This window comes from Fonsecaea pedrosoi (genome assembly GCF_000835455.1).
Source record: "Fonsecaea pedrosoi CBS 271.37 unplaced genomic scaffold supercont1.2, whole genome shotgun sequence".
NCBI lineage: Eukaryota > Fungi > Ascomycota > Eurotiomycetes > Chaetothyriales > Herpotrichiellaceae > Fonsecaea > Fonsecaea pedrosoi.
Window position 1 is genome coordinate 1165455 of NW_013550614.1, and position 17696 is coordinate 1183150.

The 17696-nt window shown below is 50.3% G+C and overlaps 5 protein-coding genes across 5 annotated transcripts; 4 read left to right on the forward strand and 1 right to left on the reverse strand.

Annotated features, from left to right (window-relative positions):
• Positions 1-1393: 1393 nt before the first annotated feature.
• Positions 1394-3969, reverse strand: Z517_02386 (uncharacterized protein; the record flags this gene model as incomplete). Its single annotated transcript, XM_013431496.1, has 6 exons — positions 1394-1914; positions 1975-2067; positions 2123-2426; positions 2479-2946; positions 3008-3393; positions 3444-3969. The coding sequence occupies 6 exons, from the start codon at positions 3967-3969 to the stop codon at positions 1394-1396; spliced, it is 2298 nt and encodes a 765-aa protein (XP_013286950.1).
• Positions 3970-4642: 673 nt separating this feature from the next.
• Z517_02387 (uncharacterized protein) lies at positions 4643-8561 on the forward strand (the record flags this gene model as incomplete). The annotated part of the gene is made up of 5 exons (XM_013431497.1): positions 4643-4931; positions 4990-5042; positions 5104-5526; positions 5618-5840; positions 5902-8561. 5 exons carry the CDS (start codon positions 4643-4645, stop codon positions 8559-8561), a joined length of 3648 nt encoding a protein of 1215 aa, XP_013286951.1.
• A 1099-nt stretch (positions 8562-9660) lies between these two features.
• Positions 9661-11518, forward strand: Z517_02388 (uncharacterized protein; the record flags this gene model as incomplete). Its single annotated transcript, XM_013431498.1, has 2 exons — positions 9661-9748; positions 9798-11518. The coding sequence occupies 2 exons, from the start codon at positions 9661-9663 to the stop codon at positions 11516-11518; spliced, it is 1809 nt and encodes a 602-aa protein (XP_013286952.1).
• A 1247-nt stretch (positions 11519-12765) lies between these two features.
• Z517_02389 (uncharacterized protein) lies at positions 12766-14493 on the forward strand (the record flags this gene model as incomplete). The annotated part of the gene is made up of 1 exon (XM_013431499.1): positions 12766-14493. One exon carries the CDS (start codon positions 12766-12768, stop codon positions 14491-14493), a length of 1728 nt encoding a protein of 575 aa, XP_013286953.1.
• Positions 14494-15620: 1127 nt separating this feature from the next.
• Positions 15621-16892, forward strand: Z517_02390 (uncharacterized protein; the record flags this gene model as incomplete). The annotated part of the gene is made up of 1 exon (XM_013431500.1): positions 15621-16892. The coding sequence occupies one exon, from the start codon at positions 15621-15623 to the stop codon at positions 16890-16892; it is 1272 nt and encodes a 423-aa protein (XP_013286954.1).
• Positions 16893-17696: the final 804 nt, after the last annotated feature.

Genomic DNA, 17696 nt, shown 5'->3' on the forward strand with positions numbered 1-17696 from the left:
GGTGCTTTTTTTTTTTTTGGTTTTTTCCTTTAATAAATCGTCTTAAGTAGCCATTGCTCTTCGAGTCGTGCTGGAGTCAGCTGTGCTGCTCCACCGCGCGCCGGCGCCACGGTACGTGCCCGGGATTGGGATGAGTAAGTTGCTCAGCAGTGAGCACAATTCCAACCACTAGGCACATGTTGTTTGTACGTAGCCTCGAATCCGAGACTGAGGATCAGCGAGAAGACGCCAATCGCTCACGCGTTGCACTCCACGTGAAGTTTACACCTCATCAGCGCGCAATTGGACGCTCTCACATGTCTGTAAGCGGTGATTAGGGGAGGGGACCTCGAAATTCCTCAACTGCAGTAGTCTGCGTTGGAGTTGGTCGTTCACGGTAGGCAGATTGAACGAAATGTTGCGAGATTGCACCACCTCTGCAGAGGCAACTGACCATCGTGATCTTACCTTGATTTGCTCGGACGACACTTCTGATCGAATTTTGTCGACAGATACCAACCCAGCTGTTGCAGCATAACCTTCGACACATTTCCCGAGATGTCACAGCATCCTTTCCCATTCGCCCAGGCCGCAAAGCTGGACTCAAGAATCACAATCCCTCGCACAGTGTACGAGCCGGATCTTGTGTAAACTGCTTGATGGCGCCGCCATGCCTGAGGAAGAATGACGGAGTCTGAGCCTCTCTCCACATGACGTGAGTTCAATACTGCGGGAGACGGATGACAGTGAAACGAGTCTGTCCCAGCTACATCTACACAGCGACCTGCTGCAATCCCGCCAGGGAACTATCTCCGTTTCTTTGTTGCAGATGACAGGTCCAATCACAGAACATTGAAAAGCCTTGATGCATTGGAGCTTCCACGCTGTTTGACTCTCAGTGAGCTCGCAATGATAATGCTGCCATGTTTTGCTTCATTTCGTCTCAGATTCATGTCTAAGAGTTGGGATACAACCGTGGCCACGAGGATCATTGACCTCGGAGCAGAGCATCAATACTAGTCGGCAGGCTTGAGCATTAGGGTTTCTAAACTGCAGAAGCCTCTGAGTAGAAAGGAACAGTTCAGATGAATTGTCGAAATTCTATCAATAATAGTTGAATCCGTGCACCTTCTAGCGTGGGATTGCATACAGAACGAGACTCAAAAGGCTGTTCTCTTTAGCTCGTCCTCATCCATAACAACAGCCACGTACCCAAAAGGGTATACCAAAGACAACAGCACTCCTAGGGCGGATTGACGACTGAGCTTCGTTTGATCTTCAGAGAGAATATAGTGCGCGATGTATAGCTGCAGAGTTTGGGAGCCAACCCCCGTAGATATCTGGTTTTGGATAATCCAGAGGGAGCTGCATCTTCTCCAAGAAAAGATACTTATAGTAAGCGCCTAGACTCGGGTCAGACACGACGAGGATCGAACATGACGAAACTGAAAAAGAGTTGTCCTGACTCACGCTGGAGGTCCATCACGTCAAATTCAGCGACTGACTGCTGAATTGTGTCCGAGGAACTGGGATCGTTGACCGATTCCGGCTGCGCCGCAAACTTTTCCTTCAGCTGAAGAAGTTTACCTTTCACAGCCTTCCGCTCGGGAGAATTCTTCCAAGTCTCTGGCCAATCGTGTGGACTGTCAGAATCAGCAGTGGAACCGGTGACCTCGAACACCCATTCTGCAGGGTTCTCCTCTGCATTGCATGGTCTGGCCCCGTTTTGTTCGAAGTATCTGGTCACCGTCTTGCAAGAGACACCTATTTTACCAAAATATAGCTGTTTGCCTCCCTTGGCGAGCAGAATCAGTCGATCAAAAGACTGCAGAAGTCGTGCAGACGGTTGATTGATGGTACAAAGGATAGCCAAGCCTTTCTGTGCAAGCTGACGCAGGAGCGCACATATAGATAGAGCAGCCTGACTGTCCAGTCCTAAGACAGAGTATTCCAAGTCAGTAAGCTTGTTCTACCATTGATGCTGATGTCACTGACCCGAAAGCGGTTGATCGAGAAAAAGCGCCGTGGTAGGTTTGGCAGCAAGCTCGATTCCAATCGCCAGTCGTTTTCGTTGTTCGCTATTCAAAACTGCAACATGATCAGCACGCAGTAACGTAAATGTTCGAGGACATGCTTTCTTCACCTGTTCCCATGGCTGTATCGGCAACTGCTTCCATACCAATGAGGTGAAGGACTTCCTCAACATAGGCCATCTTCTCAACGTAAGGGGTCGTCTTGGGTTGCCTCAGTATGGCACTGAAGATCAATGCTTCCCTGACAGTCGCGGCAGGAAACTGCAAATCAGGCTGGTGCACAACACCGGCCGTGTTCTTGGAGGCAATGTTTCGAGCCTGACCGTTCACCAGAATATCGCCATGGACGACGCCGGAAGTCGGACGGTTGGCCAAGACATCTAGCAGAATGCTTTTACCAGCGCCACCGACACCCTGAGATAGGCTTTGATCAGTAAAAAGGAAAGAGAAGGGACAGGACACATACCATCAATGCTGTCAACGTTCCACCCCTCAGCCACCCATCGACTTGATCTAGAAGTCTTTTGGTCTTGTCGCCGCTCTTGACATCATAAGAAAGATTCTCCCAGTGGAAAAAGTTTTCGTTTCTCCCTTGCTCCTGATCTTGGTTGACGGCCGGCTTTTCCAATTGTACGGTGGCGGCCTCGTCTGCTAGATTTTGTTCTTCTAGGAATTCCTCCTCTGTCATTTCTCGAAAGTAACTTGGACGGCCTTTTTCTTCAACCACTTTCATTCTCGGATTCTCCTTGAAGTCTCCCATCGGTGCACTCATCCATTCTCCGTCAGCCATCAGAGCGACACTGCAGTGCCAAGGGGTCGTGAACCCGGTTTTGGTGTTCAGCAAGCTCATGGAAACCTTGTGCTCTCCGGTGGACTGATGGATGGAAAGTCGTAGATGATTTGGGAAGTTCTGCTTGATCGCTCCCGCAAAGGCCTATTCTCGAAGGCAGTGTTAGAAACTTCGGCCTCAAGGTCTATTATTTTGTTGTACTTACGTAGCCTCGAACCAGCATTTGCTTGGCTAAATACTTCGTCTCCCTCTTGTATGTATTGCTGGTCCGTGCTCCCCCGAGCGTGTAGATGTGTCGCAAGTCTGACATCAAGAACCTTCGATATCCTTGATAGGTCAGTCGAGTATCTTCGTCATCGGCAATCAGCTGATCTATGTCTAGGTCATCTTTCCCAAACTTGTTGAGAATGAAACGACGGAAGTTGGTAGCGTTGGCGACGTAGGAAATCTCGTCCAAAGAGTCCGGTAATTTGAAATCTACAAAGTCTTTCAATCTGGAGAATCCGATATTGGTGAATGCCTTTTCGACGGCCATTTCTCGTAGAGCTTGCCCATAATGCCAAGTGTCTCTATCTGAAATGCCTAGCAGATCTACAATATCGCATTAATGAGTATCATTGACAAAGTATCATGGGACGAACCGTTGTAGACAAGCCCATCCGAAATGATGACAACGTGAGCACCCGGTGCATATATCTCCTCAATACGCCTACACATGTTGTGCAACCGGGCCAAGGCGATCTCCTCGGCCTTGTCGGGCAGAAAACCGAGAGCCTTGTAGACTTTGTTCGCTGATTTGAAGGGGAATGCTGGAAGACACATATCGATCCGGACCCCTGCTTTGACAAACTTGTTGAGAACCGATATGAACTTGGGTCTTCCAGCCTCAAGCCGATCTCGGCAGTCGTCAAATTTGTTCAACGCGTAGTCGAAGATGATCTCCAAGATATTGGTGGAGATGACGGTGATTGAGACATCCTCTTCATCAGAAGTCGGCGTGTTCGAAATCGTGTTTACCATGCTTGCGAGCTTCTGCGGAATGACGTTGAATGGTGCCAGGCTTTCGAGAGAGGCATTGGGGATTTCATTCTGACCGGGAATGGGAAGGCATCCATTGCTTAGCACATGGCCGTTCGTAATCGAATCAGTATCCGCAGTAAATGCCATATTTTTGATGATGGTATGAAGAACGATTTGGAGGTTCAGAAGAGTTGATCCGCTGCAGTTGTCCAACTGATACTTTGAGAGCACAACAAGATGGCTGATGATGATTTATCCCAAGTGGACTGCAGGACAGGATCTGGTGAGTACAGTATGTGCTGCGGCTACAGACATACTACAACCTGTCAATCCTGGTCAAAAGGCTCTGGGGACCCGGCCAGACCCACACAGGCAGAAACATGCTCAATGTTCACCGACTCTTACCGAGTGCGTGCATCAAGGATGTTACATTGCATAAGAAGCGACCCACATCATAATCTATATCCTTTTCGACTAGTTTCAAAGTAAGGGATGTCCGTTGCATTACACGGCATGTGCAGCAAGTGGAATGATCCTCTACCCTGGATTTAGTAGCGTGGGAGACGTGGCCTCTGGCATAACCTCAAGGACGGCAGCAGAGCGGCGAAGTGGACGAAGCAGTAGAAGCCGGAAGATGGTCCTCGGGGCATGGTTAGAAGCTGATCCAAGCTAGAAAAGTGCACATTGTCTGGTTCTGAAAGCATGATTCCATAAGTTGTCGACAGGGCCCATCATCACATTTCGATTTTTGACCTTTTCATGTGCTCGTTGGAGACTCAAGAGATCAAGTCCATCGATATTTCCACCTCCATCAACTGCAATGGCTGTCGATAACCAACCAAGATATGGCAAAAGGCTGCTTCCTCAGATCTTGGATGACCTAGCCCTTGGTGAACCTGATCGAATCATTTACTCTTTGGCATCATTTCGAAATGATACTGCACATTTCCAGACCATTACTGCTCGTCTCTTTGCAAAAGCGGTTGACAAGACCGCTTGGTGGCTCTACAATCAGACCAGAGAACACAGGGAAACTCACAACGAAGGCCCTGATGAAAGTCGTGGCAAAACCGACAAGAAGATCTTAACCATAGGGTATATTGGCCCGCGTAAGTTAGAACCGTGACCTTGTGAGCAAAAGACTCCTGCATATTAACTCGAGCGAAGATGATCTCCGACATGTTCTTTTGATCTACGGCGCCATCAAGGCTAACTGCGCAGTAAGTTGCTCAGCATCACGATTTCACTATAGAGGAAACCGCTCAGATTCTCTTAATCTAGGCCTTGTTTCTATCACCCAAAAACAATGTTCAAGGTGCTTTGGCAGTTCTCAATGCAGCTAAATGCGATGTCTGGGTCAAGCCTTGGGAACAACCAGCGCTCCCTTTGGTGGAGGGATTCACATCGTCAAAGCCCATGGTGATCCTTCAACTACCTGGGTTGGAGGAGCTTCTCGATGCTGAAACTGCTGAGCCATTTCCGTTGCAGAAGACCTTTGAAGAAGCTGCACATGAGCCATTTTGTATCACACATACGTCTGGCACCACGGGAATTCCAAAACCGATCTCCTGGACACATGGGCTGATTGGTACTTTGGACGCTGTTCGCTTGCTTCCTCCGACGGAGGGGGATCATGGACTGCCCCCTTGGACTGATAACTGGAATGAAGGAGACACGATCTACTCGTCGTTTCCAATGAGTCATGTTAGTTACTCTTCCCTGCGATTCACCTTGCTCCAGTCTGCGCTGGCAGAATTTAAATCCAAGATGAATGCTGATTCTTTGGAAACACCAGGGTGCGGGCATGCTGATGGACATTGTCGTGCCTGCATTCTTCAAGCTTCATTGCGTCTTGGGCCCGGCTGAAGCTCTGCCCAACATGGCGCTCATGGAAAGTCTGGTGGATCATGCAAAAATCGACATCTGGCATATGATTCCATCCCTCGCCGATGAACTAGCCGAAACCTCTGAACTTTTGCCAAAGTTCGCCTCTGCCAAATTCATTTGTGTATCTGGTGGTAAGCAATACGCAAGTCCACTAGCATATTGCTCATCAAGCTAAAATCGGCGTGATTTCAGGTCCTGTCAGTGCGACTCTCGTCAAAAAGGTCAACGACGTCGTAAGAGTGATGAATCTGACCGGAACCACGGAAGGTTTGTTCATGGGCAATCTTTGGCCGGAAAGAGAAGACTGGCATTGGTTTGCCTTTCATCCCCTCGCAGGATTCGAATTCAAAGAAATCGAACCGGGTGTCTACGAGCACTGGGTGCTTCGAAAACCTCAATGGGACTTATTCCAAGGCGTGTTCTACACCTTCCCCGACCAACAATCTGTGAACCTCAAAGACCTCTATATACGACATCCCTCCAAGCCATACTTGTACGCCTACAAAGGAAGAAGTGATGACGCAGTGGTCTTGTCCAACGGATACAAGATCGCGCCTCTGGACACAGAAGCATTGATCACAACACATCCCGCTGTTGATGGCTGTCTAGTCATTGGGACAGGCAAACCGCAGGCAGGTTTGCTTATCGAACTCAAAGATCCTTCAACTCGAAACAATGAGTTGTTTGACAGCATTTGGGAAATCGTGGAACGAGCGAATAATTCTGGTTTCCAAAAGGTCAGACTCCAACGAGACTATATTGCTTTTGCAGAGCCAGACAAGCCCTTCATTCGTACGGACAAGTCAACGATCAAGCGCCGGGCCACTTTGGAACTCTATGCAGAATTCATTGATCGCTTTTACGCCACGAGGGATGAAGGAGCAATCAACGAAGAATTCGACATGTACAAAATAGACGCAACTTCAGAGGAAACCATTCTTTCGTCGGTTCGAAAAGTATTGTGTTCAATAATCCCTGAAGTTCAAGCCGCATCGCCGGACGAAGACGTCTTTGACATGGGACTGGATTCTCTTCTGGTATACCACTGTATCAGAGTGATTCGAGCAGCTACAGGTTTGAAGGACAAACTCACTGCCAGACATCTCTATGGAAATCCAACGCTTTCCAAGTTTTCGGCGTTCCTCGCAACACTACTACAACAAGAAACGAAAGAAACGGCAGATTTTCCGACCAATGAACTTACAAATGGAGGAGTCGATCACCCAGAAGGAAACACAATCCAGCAATCAACAAATGGCACGACCGAGGAACATGGTCTTCTGAACGCAATACATGAGCACAAACGACGCACGGGTTTCAAAATGAATCCGTTTGATGCGGTGAATCCAAACCACTATATGGGCTTCACCTTCTTCTTCGCCTTACCTCCTGGGACCAGTTCTCAAGACGCCTTCAAAGGTCTCCAAGCCGGTTTGTGTCGTGCATTCCAAATCATCCCCGAGCTTGATGGAAAAATGATGCACGCCCCTGAACACGAGTTCGGCTACAGGAAAGGCGAATACTCCATCACGATCCCCCCTCCTTCAATGGCAACTACTTCTGATCCTAGACAACTCCTCTACAAGGATATGAAGCACGTTCTTCCTTCATTCCAAGAGATGCGAGACAATGGTTTCTCACGTTCTCTCTTTGCAGACAGAACCGTTCTTGATTGCTACCCCTTCCCAGATATGCCCGCCGACCTTTTGGTCGCTCATGCGAACTTTGTCGAGGGCGGATGCATTCTAGCCACAAACTTCATCCATACTTGTTTTGACGGTTTGGGCGCCTTGATAGCACTCAAAGTCTGGGCCGAATGCTGCAGATATGTGCAAGGGGATCATTCAGCAACGTGTGATTGGTATGACCCAGAGAGTTTCAATCACAGTCTGCCCGAAATTCTCTACCAGCGCGAGGGGTACTCCAAAGCCGCTCACGAAGTTGACCCTGTTGTGTGGGACTTCTTGCCATTCTTTCCACCGGACGAGGTGGTTGAAGCCCGCGACCGCAAGATCAAGACAAGCTCCAAAGAGCTCTCACTGGATTTTCCAAGACCGGTTTATCGACGCCAGCCTAGATGGCCCACGGCGCCTTCAGATCGTTCTTTGGCCAGTACGTTCTTTTTGATCTCCCGCGAGAATCTACAAAAGCTCAAATACGACGTGGCTTCGCACCCTGAAGTCAGGAGCAAGAACGTATCGATCAGCGACATCGTCCAGGCCTTCCTGTGGCGCACAGCAATCCGGGCACGATATCTGGTGGCCAAACAAGTTCGAGGCCAGGCTTTTGGCCCGGATGAAATGTCCATTTTGGAGATACCCATCGACGGCAGGCTGTACTTCTCCTCACAATTGCCATCGTCTTACATGGGCAGCTTACTCATTATGAGTCGGACAATGATGTCTATCGAAGAACTGTGCTCGCCAGACACCAGCCTGGCAAAGATTGCCTCTGTGATTCGCAAAACAATATCCCGAGTCAACACTGCCTTGGTTCATGATGCTTTCACTCTCTTGCGATCGATGACGGATTACACCAAGCCGGCGACCGCGAACATGGGTCTGGAGCACATGAATGAGATGATTTCCAACATGATCTTGTGGCAACCCGAAGACAATCTTTCCTCTTTCGGTGAGGGCATCTTCGCTGGAGGCAGGCCGGAAGCTGTCTGGCCACAGATAGAGCGTGGGCATCGGCGCTTCAGATTTTCTCTCATCCATCCTTTGAGAGCAGACGGCGGTGTAGAGCTTGAACTGGGCACCTTACCGGAAGAGCTGAAGATGCTGCAGGTTGATGAACACTTCACCAAGTACGCCAGGCTTCTGGACATCAGGCCAGGAACAGGATGGTAAGTGGACGTAGTTGGATTCCATCTACCAGCGCTATTGGTGGAGAGTTATCGTGCAAGACTAGTGCTTAGCTATATTATCTCAAGGGTAAAGTTTCTCAGCGCGGTGCCAAGATACATTATGTACCGAGTACGAGGTACTTCGTACTGGATCCACATATGGTACTCTCTAATGAACCCCCCACTTTCCGGCTTTAAGCGAGTATCGGACCGAACCTTGTGAGGTATATACATACTGCACTCTTGGACGGAGCTAACCAAATATGGCCTTGAGGTAGTGGATGCGCTCACTTTGTCAAGGGTATCGCTGCCGCCCCGACTCCCAATGTACAGAACATCTGGACACGATGTTCGACAGCGTGGAACATGAGCAAGTTTCAACTCCTGCAGGTTCAAGATAGAGCCCGCAACCAGGCCCAGAATACCGCATTATGGTGGAATATAAGCAAGTTTTCATTCAATGTACCTCGGAGATGTGACATTCCTTCCGCTCCGACCCCTGCTGTACAGAAGATCTAGCTACGATGCTCGAGGGCGTAGAGCATGACCGAGCTTATATTTTCCGTCTTGATACAACCTGCAGATAGGTCCAGTCTTGTGCATTGTAGTGGGACATGAGCAAGTTTCCATTCACTGTAGATACAGCTGTAAAGCTGTAGGCAGCAGATAGGTCATCCTTTCGTACTGTAGTGAAATACGAGAAAGTGTAGTCTGCCCGATACAAAATCAACACCATCGAGACAGCGGACACATCACTGCCACATGCAATGCAACATCGGCATTGTCTATCCTACGGCCGGTGTTTCGTTGCGGGCCACCGTGGTTTCCCGACCGCATCGTTGAATTCGCTCAGATACCTACCAGGATCGGCACATCGGGTTCAAAGTCATCAGAAAGTTGCAGCAGGCGTGTCCACCTATTTTTTTTTTTTTTTTTTAGACGCGTATAGCAATCTCAATTCCTCATGCTACACAAAGTCCTGGAGGGAAGAGTTCGTTGAACAAAAAGTAATTCAGGTCCCCAAGACCGCAAAACATCATTTCCGATACTCTCTGGAAACCCATTTTTTCCATGCAATCAGCCTTCTGATTTGAAAGCTCGTCATGTCTGTCGATAAAATGGCCGAAGAAACGTCCTCAAATCACCTCGATGGACAAAGCGATCCTTCGAAAGGATCGAGCAATAATGAGGGTCTGCCACCAACGAGATCAGTTCGGGACAAAAGCTGAATAAAGCACAGAACTAGACGACAGTAATGATTCAATCACCAAAGATGAATTTAACATTCCAATCAGCGAGGATCAAGACAAAGATTCAAAAGCTGGCAGCGACACCGAGACTGCATATGCAACTGGAGTGAAATTGATGTTGATTGTCATCAGCCTTCAACTGACAAACTTCTGTATCGCCATCGACAATACAGTCATTGCCACAGCCATACCTAGGATCACAGACCATTTCAAATCCTTATCGGATGTAGGATGGTACGCTTCTGCTTACCTATTGTTTGTTGCGGGATTCCAGCTGTTCTTTGGAAGACTTTATAGCTTCTTGAACATGAAGTGGCTATTCATGGCCTGCATCATGCTGTTCGAAGTGGGATCCTTGGTCTCAGCAGTCGCGCCTACCTCTGCTGCACTCATTGCCGGCCGAGCCATCTCTGGATTCGGTGCTTCAGGAGTCTTCACCGGATCACTCACCACTCTGTCAACGGTTGTCCCCTTGGCCCGACGAGGTCTATTCATCGGGCTGGTCACTGCTGTATACGGCGTGGCTAGCATTGTTGGACCGTTGTTGGGAGGTATTCTAACGGACCGCGCATCTTGGAGATGGTGTTTTTACATCAATCTGCCCCTCGGTGGCCTCACAATCGTCATTGTGGCCATTTACCTCCATCCTCCAAAGCCAACGCCAAAAAAGCTGAGAACCTGGCAAGATTATGTTCTCAGGTTCGATCCCATCGGCACAATCTTGTTTCCGCCGTCTATAATATGTCTCTTGCTAGCGCTGCAGTGGGGAGGGACAACGTACAAGTGGAGTGATGGTCGAATAATCGCGCTCTTGGTGATATTTGGGGTTCTCCTTCTCGGGTTTGGAATAGTCCAACCTTTCATGGGCGACAATGCGACTTTGAACAAGAAGGTGTTGGCCTCTCGCCACACTGCCTGCGCGACCCTCTACACTCTTTGCGTCAGCTCCTCGTTTTTCGTCATGGCATATTTCATTCCTATCTGGTTCCAGGCAATCCATGGGGCTTCGGCAGAAAAGTCTGGGGTTGATCTTCTGCCATTTATGATCAGCCTCATCCTCAGCATTATGATGGGTGGTTGGGCTTGCAGCAAGATTGGTTATTATAATCCATTCATGTTCGCTCCAATCACTCTCGGGACCGTCGGTGCGGGACTAATCTATACATGGAATATCGATACTCCGACGAGCAAGTTGATAGGATATCAGGTTCTCTATGGCATCGGCGTCGGGCTCGGCATACAGCAAGCTGTAGTGGCTGTCCAGGCAGCTGCGAAGAACATTGACATACCTAGCAGCATAGCACTTCTTTGCTTCAGTGAAAACTGTGGTGGTGCGGTTTTTGTCAGTGTGGCTCAGAATATCTTCACCCAAAAACTTGCATCCAAGGTGCAGAATATCGCAGGTATCGACCCAGTTCAGGTTGTCAGCACAGGAGCGACAGAGATCACAAGCCTGACGAAAGACCCCGACCAACTAGAGGCAATCAGGGTTGCCTACAATGAGGCACTGTCTCGGCCCTTCTTGGTCGCCCTGGTCCTGTTGTGTGTTGCGACCATTGGAACTCTTGGAGTGGACTGGAAAAGTATCAAGCAAAAAGGGGACAAAGATAAAGATGCTGGAACAACAGAAGACTCCGAAAATACCAAAGACGCCCAAAAGGACGAAGGGATCGAGGTATCCGAGGAGGGCGTTGAGCTGAAGGAAGTATGAGAAACCGTCTCTGGAGCCCGACTTGACACTAAACTCGGATGCCATTGGCTGTCAAGTGAATGGTGGTTTGATCATAGGCTTCCCAGGAGGGGGTGCTATCTAAAGAGGAAGAAACCTCCGATCAAGTCCATTTCTCTGGCACGGTCGGGTTCAGACTGGGCAACGTTGGCTTTGATCTCAATCAACAAGTGTTGAAGTCTCCCGTCCTGTATCACTTGCCACAATTTGCTTCATGAGAAGTGGGGGGGTTAGCAATTAGTTCACATCACACCAAGTCTACTTCCGTACCTCGTCCTCTGTGCCCTTCCGTCAAATGCACAGTCAATTTGCTTCTTCGAAGATAGCTCCAGGGTCCAACCAGGGGTCTAAGGTCGCTTCCCAAAGGGGCAAAATCTACTCGTTTTTTCCCGATTTCGACTCGAGACTGCAAACGAGGTTGGAAACACGCGAACCTGAGAGGAAAGCTACTGTACTGCCTTGCACGGTCTCTTCCGATCAAAAGAACACGACCCATGATAAAGCGCCTGCACTGTCTGTCACATACATTAGGGTAAATCCCCCTTAGGCGCCATCCCTGTACCCACCAGGATTTTGAAAACTTGCTCATATTACTTCTCTAGGCGAAATGGAAACTTGCTCATGTTATTCCACGTAACTAATTCAGACAATCTGAAGACAGAATCTTTCGGCCGTTGATGATACGCAAATAAACTTTTCCCTTCCCGACCAAGCTCTGTTGCTTAGCCTTTATCATACGCTGTAGGATGAGCCAATGGCCCATCAATCTACAGTACTCCGTACAGCACAGTGAAGTGTTGTTTCTCCCATGAGAACAGACTGATCGAAATTACCGATACACGATATGGGTCACAGCGATGCGAGCGAGCACTACCGCTTGGGCGGTGTGGTCCGACCCTAACGGGACCCTGGCACATGAATGCTTTTGTCAAGCACCTTCATCTCTTTTGACCGCCCGTGAGCATGTTGGTACTTGACTAAATATCTGATGGCGCTGGGTCGGGATGCCAACATGCGCAGGGTATGCCGGCTAAGATGCCGACGCAACCCTGAACGTTCTCGTGGTAAAGCCTGGCGAATGGCTTGCCTGCTGCGTAGATATTCGTTGTTCATTACTGTAAAAGGGTTTCGTCAAAGCCTCTCTAACTCCTTTCCTTCTCTCCTTGCCCTCTCTACGCGACTTCTCTTCTTTGATAGATGACGCCTTACCTTGTCGACCAATCTTCACAATGGCTGCGGACGAACCGATCGAGACCAAACTGCCGACCGGCACTGAAAGAGCGCTAGACTCACCAGCTCCGCCGATACCACACGAGGCTCCCGACGCCGATGCTCAGGCCGGTGTGCAGAGCATCGAGGCCACGGCCATGGCTTGGGACAAGACGAATCTCATCATCGCATACGTGATGCTCTGGTTCATCTACTTCGTCGCGACGACCCTCAGCGGCGTCAACGGCTCGCTGTTACCGTTTGTGACATCGGCGTTCGCGCTACACTCCCTGACGCCCACGGTCACCATCCTGAGCAGTGTCATCGGAGGCGTCACCAACCTGACCATTGCCAAAATCCTCGATGTCTTCGGCCGTCCCCAGGGATACCTATTATGTATTGCCCTCGACGTCATCGGCCTCATCATGATGGCTGCCTGCAACACAGTCGAGACCTATGCCGCCGCAATGGTCTTTTATACGGTCGGCAACAACGGCCTTCAGTACTTCATATCTGTCTTCGTTGCCGACACGTCTAAACTGAAGAATCGAGGTCTCATGCAGGCCCTCGTCAACTCTGGGGTTTTCATCACCACTTGGTTGGCCGGCCCGATCTCTCAGGGGTTTCTCGACGGGCCTGGCTGGCGTTGGTGCTATGGAATGTTCACCATCCTGGTCCCCGTCATCACACTCCCGCTGTTTTTCTTGTTGCTGAGGAATTATTTCAAAGCCCGCAAAATGGGAATGATCACAAGACACGAGAGTGGCCGGACTACGATGCAGTCTATCATCTACTACGGCGTTCAGTTCGACGCCATCGGTCTCCTGCTCTGTTCTGCCGGCGTGGCTCTGTTTCTTCTACCCTTTAATCTCTACACCATTCAATCCAAAGGCTGGGGATCGGCCCTGGTCGTCAGTATGCTGGTCGTCGGCGTGGTCCTCCTCATCGCTTTTGTGTTGTGGGAGAGGTTCTTTGCCACCTTCACGTTCATCCCGTACTCGCTTCTTCTGGATCGGACCGTTTTCGGCGCGTGCCTCCTCACTGCCGCTCTCTTCTGCACCTATTCTTTGTGGGCCAGCTACCTCGGCTCGTTCCTGATGGTGGTGAAAGATCAAGACGTCACGCACGCCAGCTATGTCAACCAAACGATCACCATTGTCGGCATTGTCATTGCCGTACTCGCCGGCTACTTTATCCACCGAACTGGCCACTTCAAATCTATATCGCTTTTCGTCGCCCTCCCATTCCTGGTCCTTGGCCAGGGTTTATTGATCCACTTCCGCCATCCGGACGGCAAGGTGGGCTATGTCGTCATGTGCCTGGTCTTTATTGCCGTCGGCCAGGGTATCGTGGAGATCACCGATGAGATTGCCATGTTGGCAGCTGCTTCGCACGAGTATGTCGCCGTCTGTCTTGCGGTCCTGGGTATATTCAGCAGCATTGGAGGCGCCATCGGGTCTACCGTTGCGGCAGCGATCTGGCAGAATATGCTTCCGCACAGACTCGCGGCGTACCTCCCTGCCGACCAACTCCAGAATCTCACCGACATCTACGGCTCTATCGACACGCAGTTGGGCTACCCCGTGGGCTCTCCTACCCGTCTCGCTATCCAGCACGCGTACAGCGATACACAGGAAGTTTTGGTCGCCACTAGTGTGGGTCTGTGGGTGATCGGGCTTCTTGGCATCCTCATGTGGAGAAATATCGATACCAGGAACGTCAAGCAAGTCAAGGGCCATGTGTGGTAAGAGCGTCAAAGGAATATGAGATGGATTTCTCTTGTATCCGTGGAATGAGGCAATAGAGCTGTTCTGTCGCCATGTCAACGGTCTGGTAGGTCATTGAATAGGTTGCCACGGCTCGTGGTATGGGACATCAATCGACCGCGAGGAGCAGTGACATCAAAGAATCATGCTGGTCGGGATGGTATGGATTGCTTTTGGCCAGGATCAACCTGGTCGCCCTCATCTCTTGGATCGTGACGATCCTGGTAACTGACTGCGCGAATATGATGGCTGTTCTACACTGACTGGACTGCTCTTCACTACCACGACTACCTACTTGTAGATACTCGTCCTGTTGAGCAGAGCGAAGCAGTATGAGGGGAGTAAATGCGGCGCAAAATCGCTGGAAGCTCGCAGACTTGATTGGCTGGCTATGTGTAAAAATGCGGTACAACCGATCGGTTGATTTTGGTATGTGCCAGGATCACGTGTCTGAAGGACAGACAGGCGTCACGTGACCATAACATGAATTTGCCCTGGGGTTCACAAGTCGGTCACTCTGGGAGTCAACATATAGTCTATACAATTCTGTGTCGTTGGCTCGTTGTCTACTGTCTCCTTAGCCACTCGCCCGGGAATCTCAGTTCTTTCAGACCAGGCAGATACCCCCCTGAAGCTGCCATCCTCCAGATTTTGCCGAGCAGTTTCAAAATCCTACACACACACACAGTTGAGCGTCTTGTCTTGTCCGCCAGTCCTACGCCTGGATGTTGAGCACCGCGTCGCCTAAAGCATGGCGTACCAAAAGATAGACAAGCCGTCATAGACGCAGAGTGTGAGAAGCCACTAGGCCGAGATGCGCGCACTGCGCCTTCCCTGTCCCCATCATCGTCCATCATCAATCGTCCGTTCACAAACCATGGACTTGGTTTCTGCGGATCTGCAACTTATCCTCACTGTTTATTGTCCGTGAACCTGCGCAAACCCACTCGGCATATCGGGTTGGGCCCTATAGTATCTGTTTTGTCAAATTGTATCTCATGCTCCCACCTGTTCTTGTCCTCCTCCCCGGCGTTCTCCACACATACCCTATCATCCTCATTAGACTCGCATCTGCACCGACCCAACTGGTCGCACGGCTTCGATGAAGGATGTCGACTCCTCCGGACCAGCCAGCGAAATTAGCCCAGCTGCGCGACACGAGTCCCCCTCCGAGTCATCCTATTGCTGCTGCCACTATCGAGAGAACAAGCCTATGCTCCGAGTATCGTGAGACAATACGCAGGTTGTTACAACACATTATATTGGCGGCCCTCCTCACGGTCAGGCTATATATGCTGCCTCTTCTATACGTCTCCCACAAACTCTCAGCACAAGATGACCCTTGGTACCCTGCCATCTGGAATCTGGTCCTACGCCCTAGGCGGGCATTGGCCAAGTGCCATAGGTGCCATCCCTCTGATGGCAGCGTGAAGAACTGGAAAGCATGGACAAATGTCAGAGATGGGCTTTTTGTTCCTGTCAGAATATTCAGAACCTTGTATACGTCGGGCAGGATGATCGGTGATGATCCAAACACTCTACCACTAGGTCAGTTTCCTCTGCCGAATCCCGCAAGGGGCAGCGATTCTGGTGATCAGAGCAACGACCAAGAAAGCATGAGAGATGGGGTCATAGAGTCCATAGACTCTGCGCTTGAGGCACCCGCAAGTGCATCCCAGGTATACCACGCCGCATTGCTGAGCAACGGCACTCTCGATGAAATACTCGCAGCTTTTGAAGTCGACAAGGATAATCCAGCAATGGGTTATGATGGCGTTGTGATTCGCCGAGATCGAAACGCATGTCTCGCTCCGAGATCTCATCATGCCCTGGTTCACTGCCAGGGGCAACCATACCGCACTCTGAGCCTCCAGTCTGCTCCTGAGGAAGTGCATCCTGCTGAGAGGGCGCATGCGCCTTTTCGCAGTCGTGATGTCAACCCATGCCCGCAGGGGTTTCAACTGCCCAAGACACCGGAACCGCGCCCCAACGTGTGTCGAAAGCAGGCCCAGAGCGAGCTTCAAAGAGACAACCAACTACCTAAGGACAGTCCAGAGTCACACGTATCTGCTTGCACACGCGACTTTCCTGAAGTGCGCCAGGCTGACGAAGATGTGGACTTTGCTGCTTTGGACCGTTGCCCAACATTTGTTCGTCGGCATGCTCAAGTCCAAAGTCGCTTCCCGAGGCGATTGGTGACTGGGGACAAACAAGCTCTTGCCATGCTGAAGGACAGAGGCGCAGTGTCGACTCCCGAGCTCGTTGTATCTCCGCCGACACCGACAAAACGCGGCCGGTTGCAACGCAGAGTACGGCCGAGGAAAAACGTGGTGAAAGCCTCGAACGACCCAGTTGAAAGGAGGCAACCGGCTTCGAGATGATGTCGCTGCGTCTAACGTGGAACCTGGTGGAACAGCTTCGTAGGCGGGCGTCGATAAACAAACACGATTGATTGTACGATGAGGGATTGAGAGGTCGCTAGGTACCAGATACATCCAGAAAAAAAAAACCCTCCCAAAATGATTAAACGAAGGCATCCTGTCTACTTGTAGGATGGTGTTATAAAGATCGGTTCGCTGTCCTTGTCACGTACGTTCTGATCGACGGCCGATCCCATGCCCTCTCAATGCGAGCAAAAGCAGAGTCCCAAGCAAGCGAGGCTCAAGGCTTTCCGGCATCCTTACATAGCTCAGGCTTCGTGAGGATGTATGGCTACCAGAGGGTTGGAGGAGCGACACCGGTGACACCATTTACGTACCTGAATTCCTTGAGTGCGAAAAAATTTGGGCTTCGCGAAGTACTAGGTGAGCCTCATTGAACACCTCGTGAGCGGGACGCCCATCGCTGAGTTGAGGGGAATGTTGTCTGGCTCCTCCAAGTCTGCTTGACCTGCCTCGCATTAGCTGGATGGTCGTTTCTGATATCTCTCCCTTGGTCCCCCTTCGATGTCGAATACTTTGTCAAGATGTTCTTGTCCGCTGGACTAAAGGCCAAGGACCTGGCTGGTGTGTATGGCTGAGTCCACAGAATACCATCAGACATTCCATCCAGGGCATTGAATGTGATTAATTCCCGCATTTCGCCTCAACACGAGTCGTCCCGGTTCTTGTCGCCTGGAAATGCAGATTTGTTTTCCCTTTCTCTGTTAGTCCGCAACGTTGATGTCGATGTTGATGGCGGGAGTC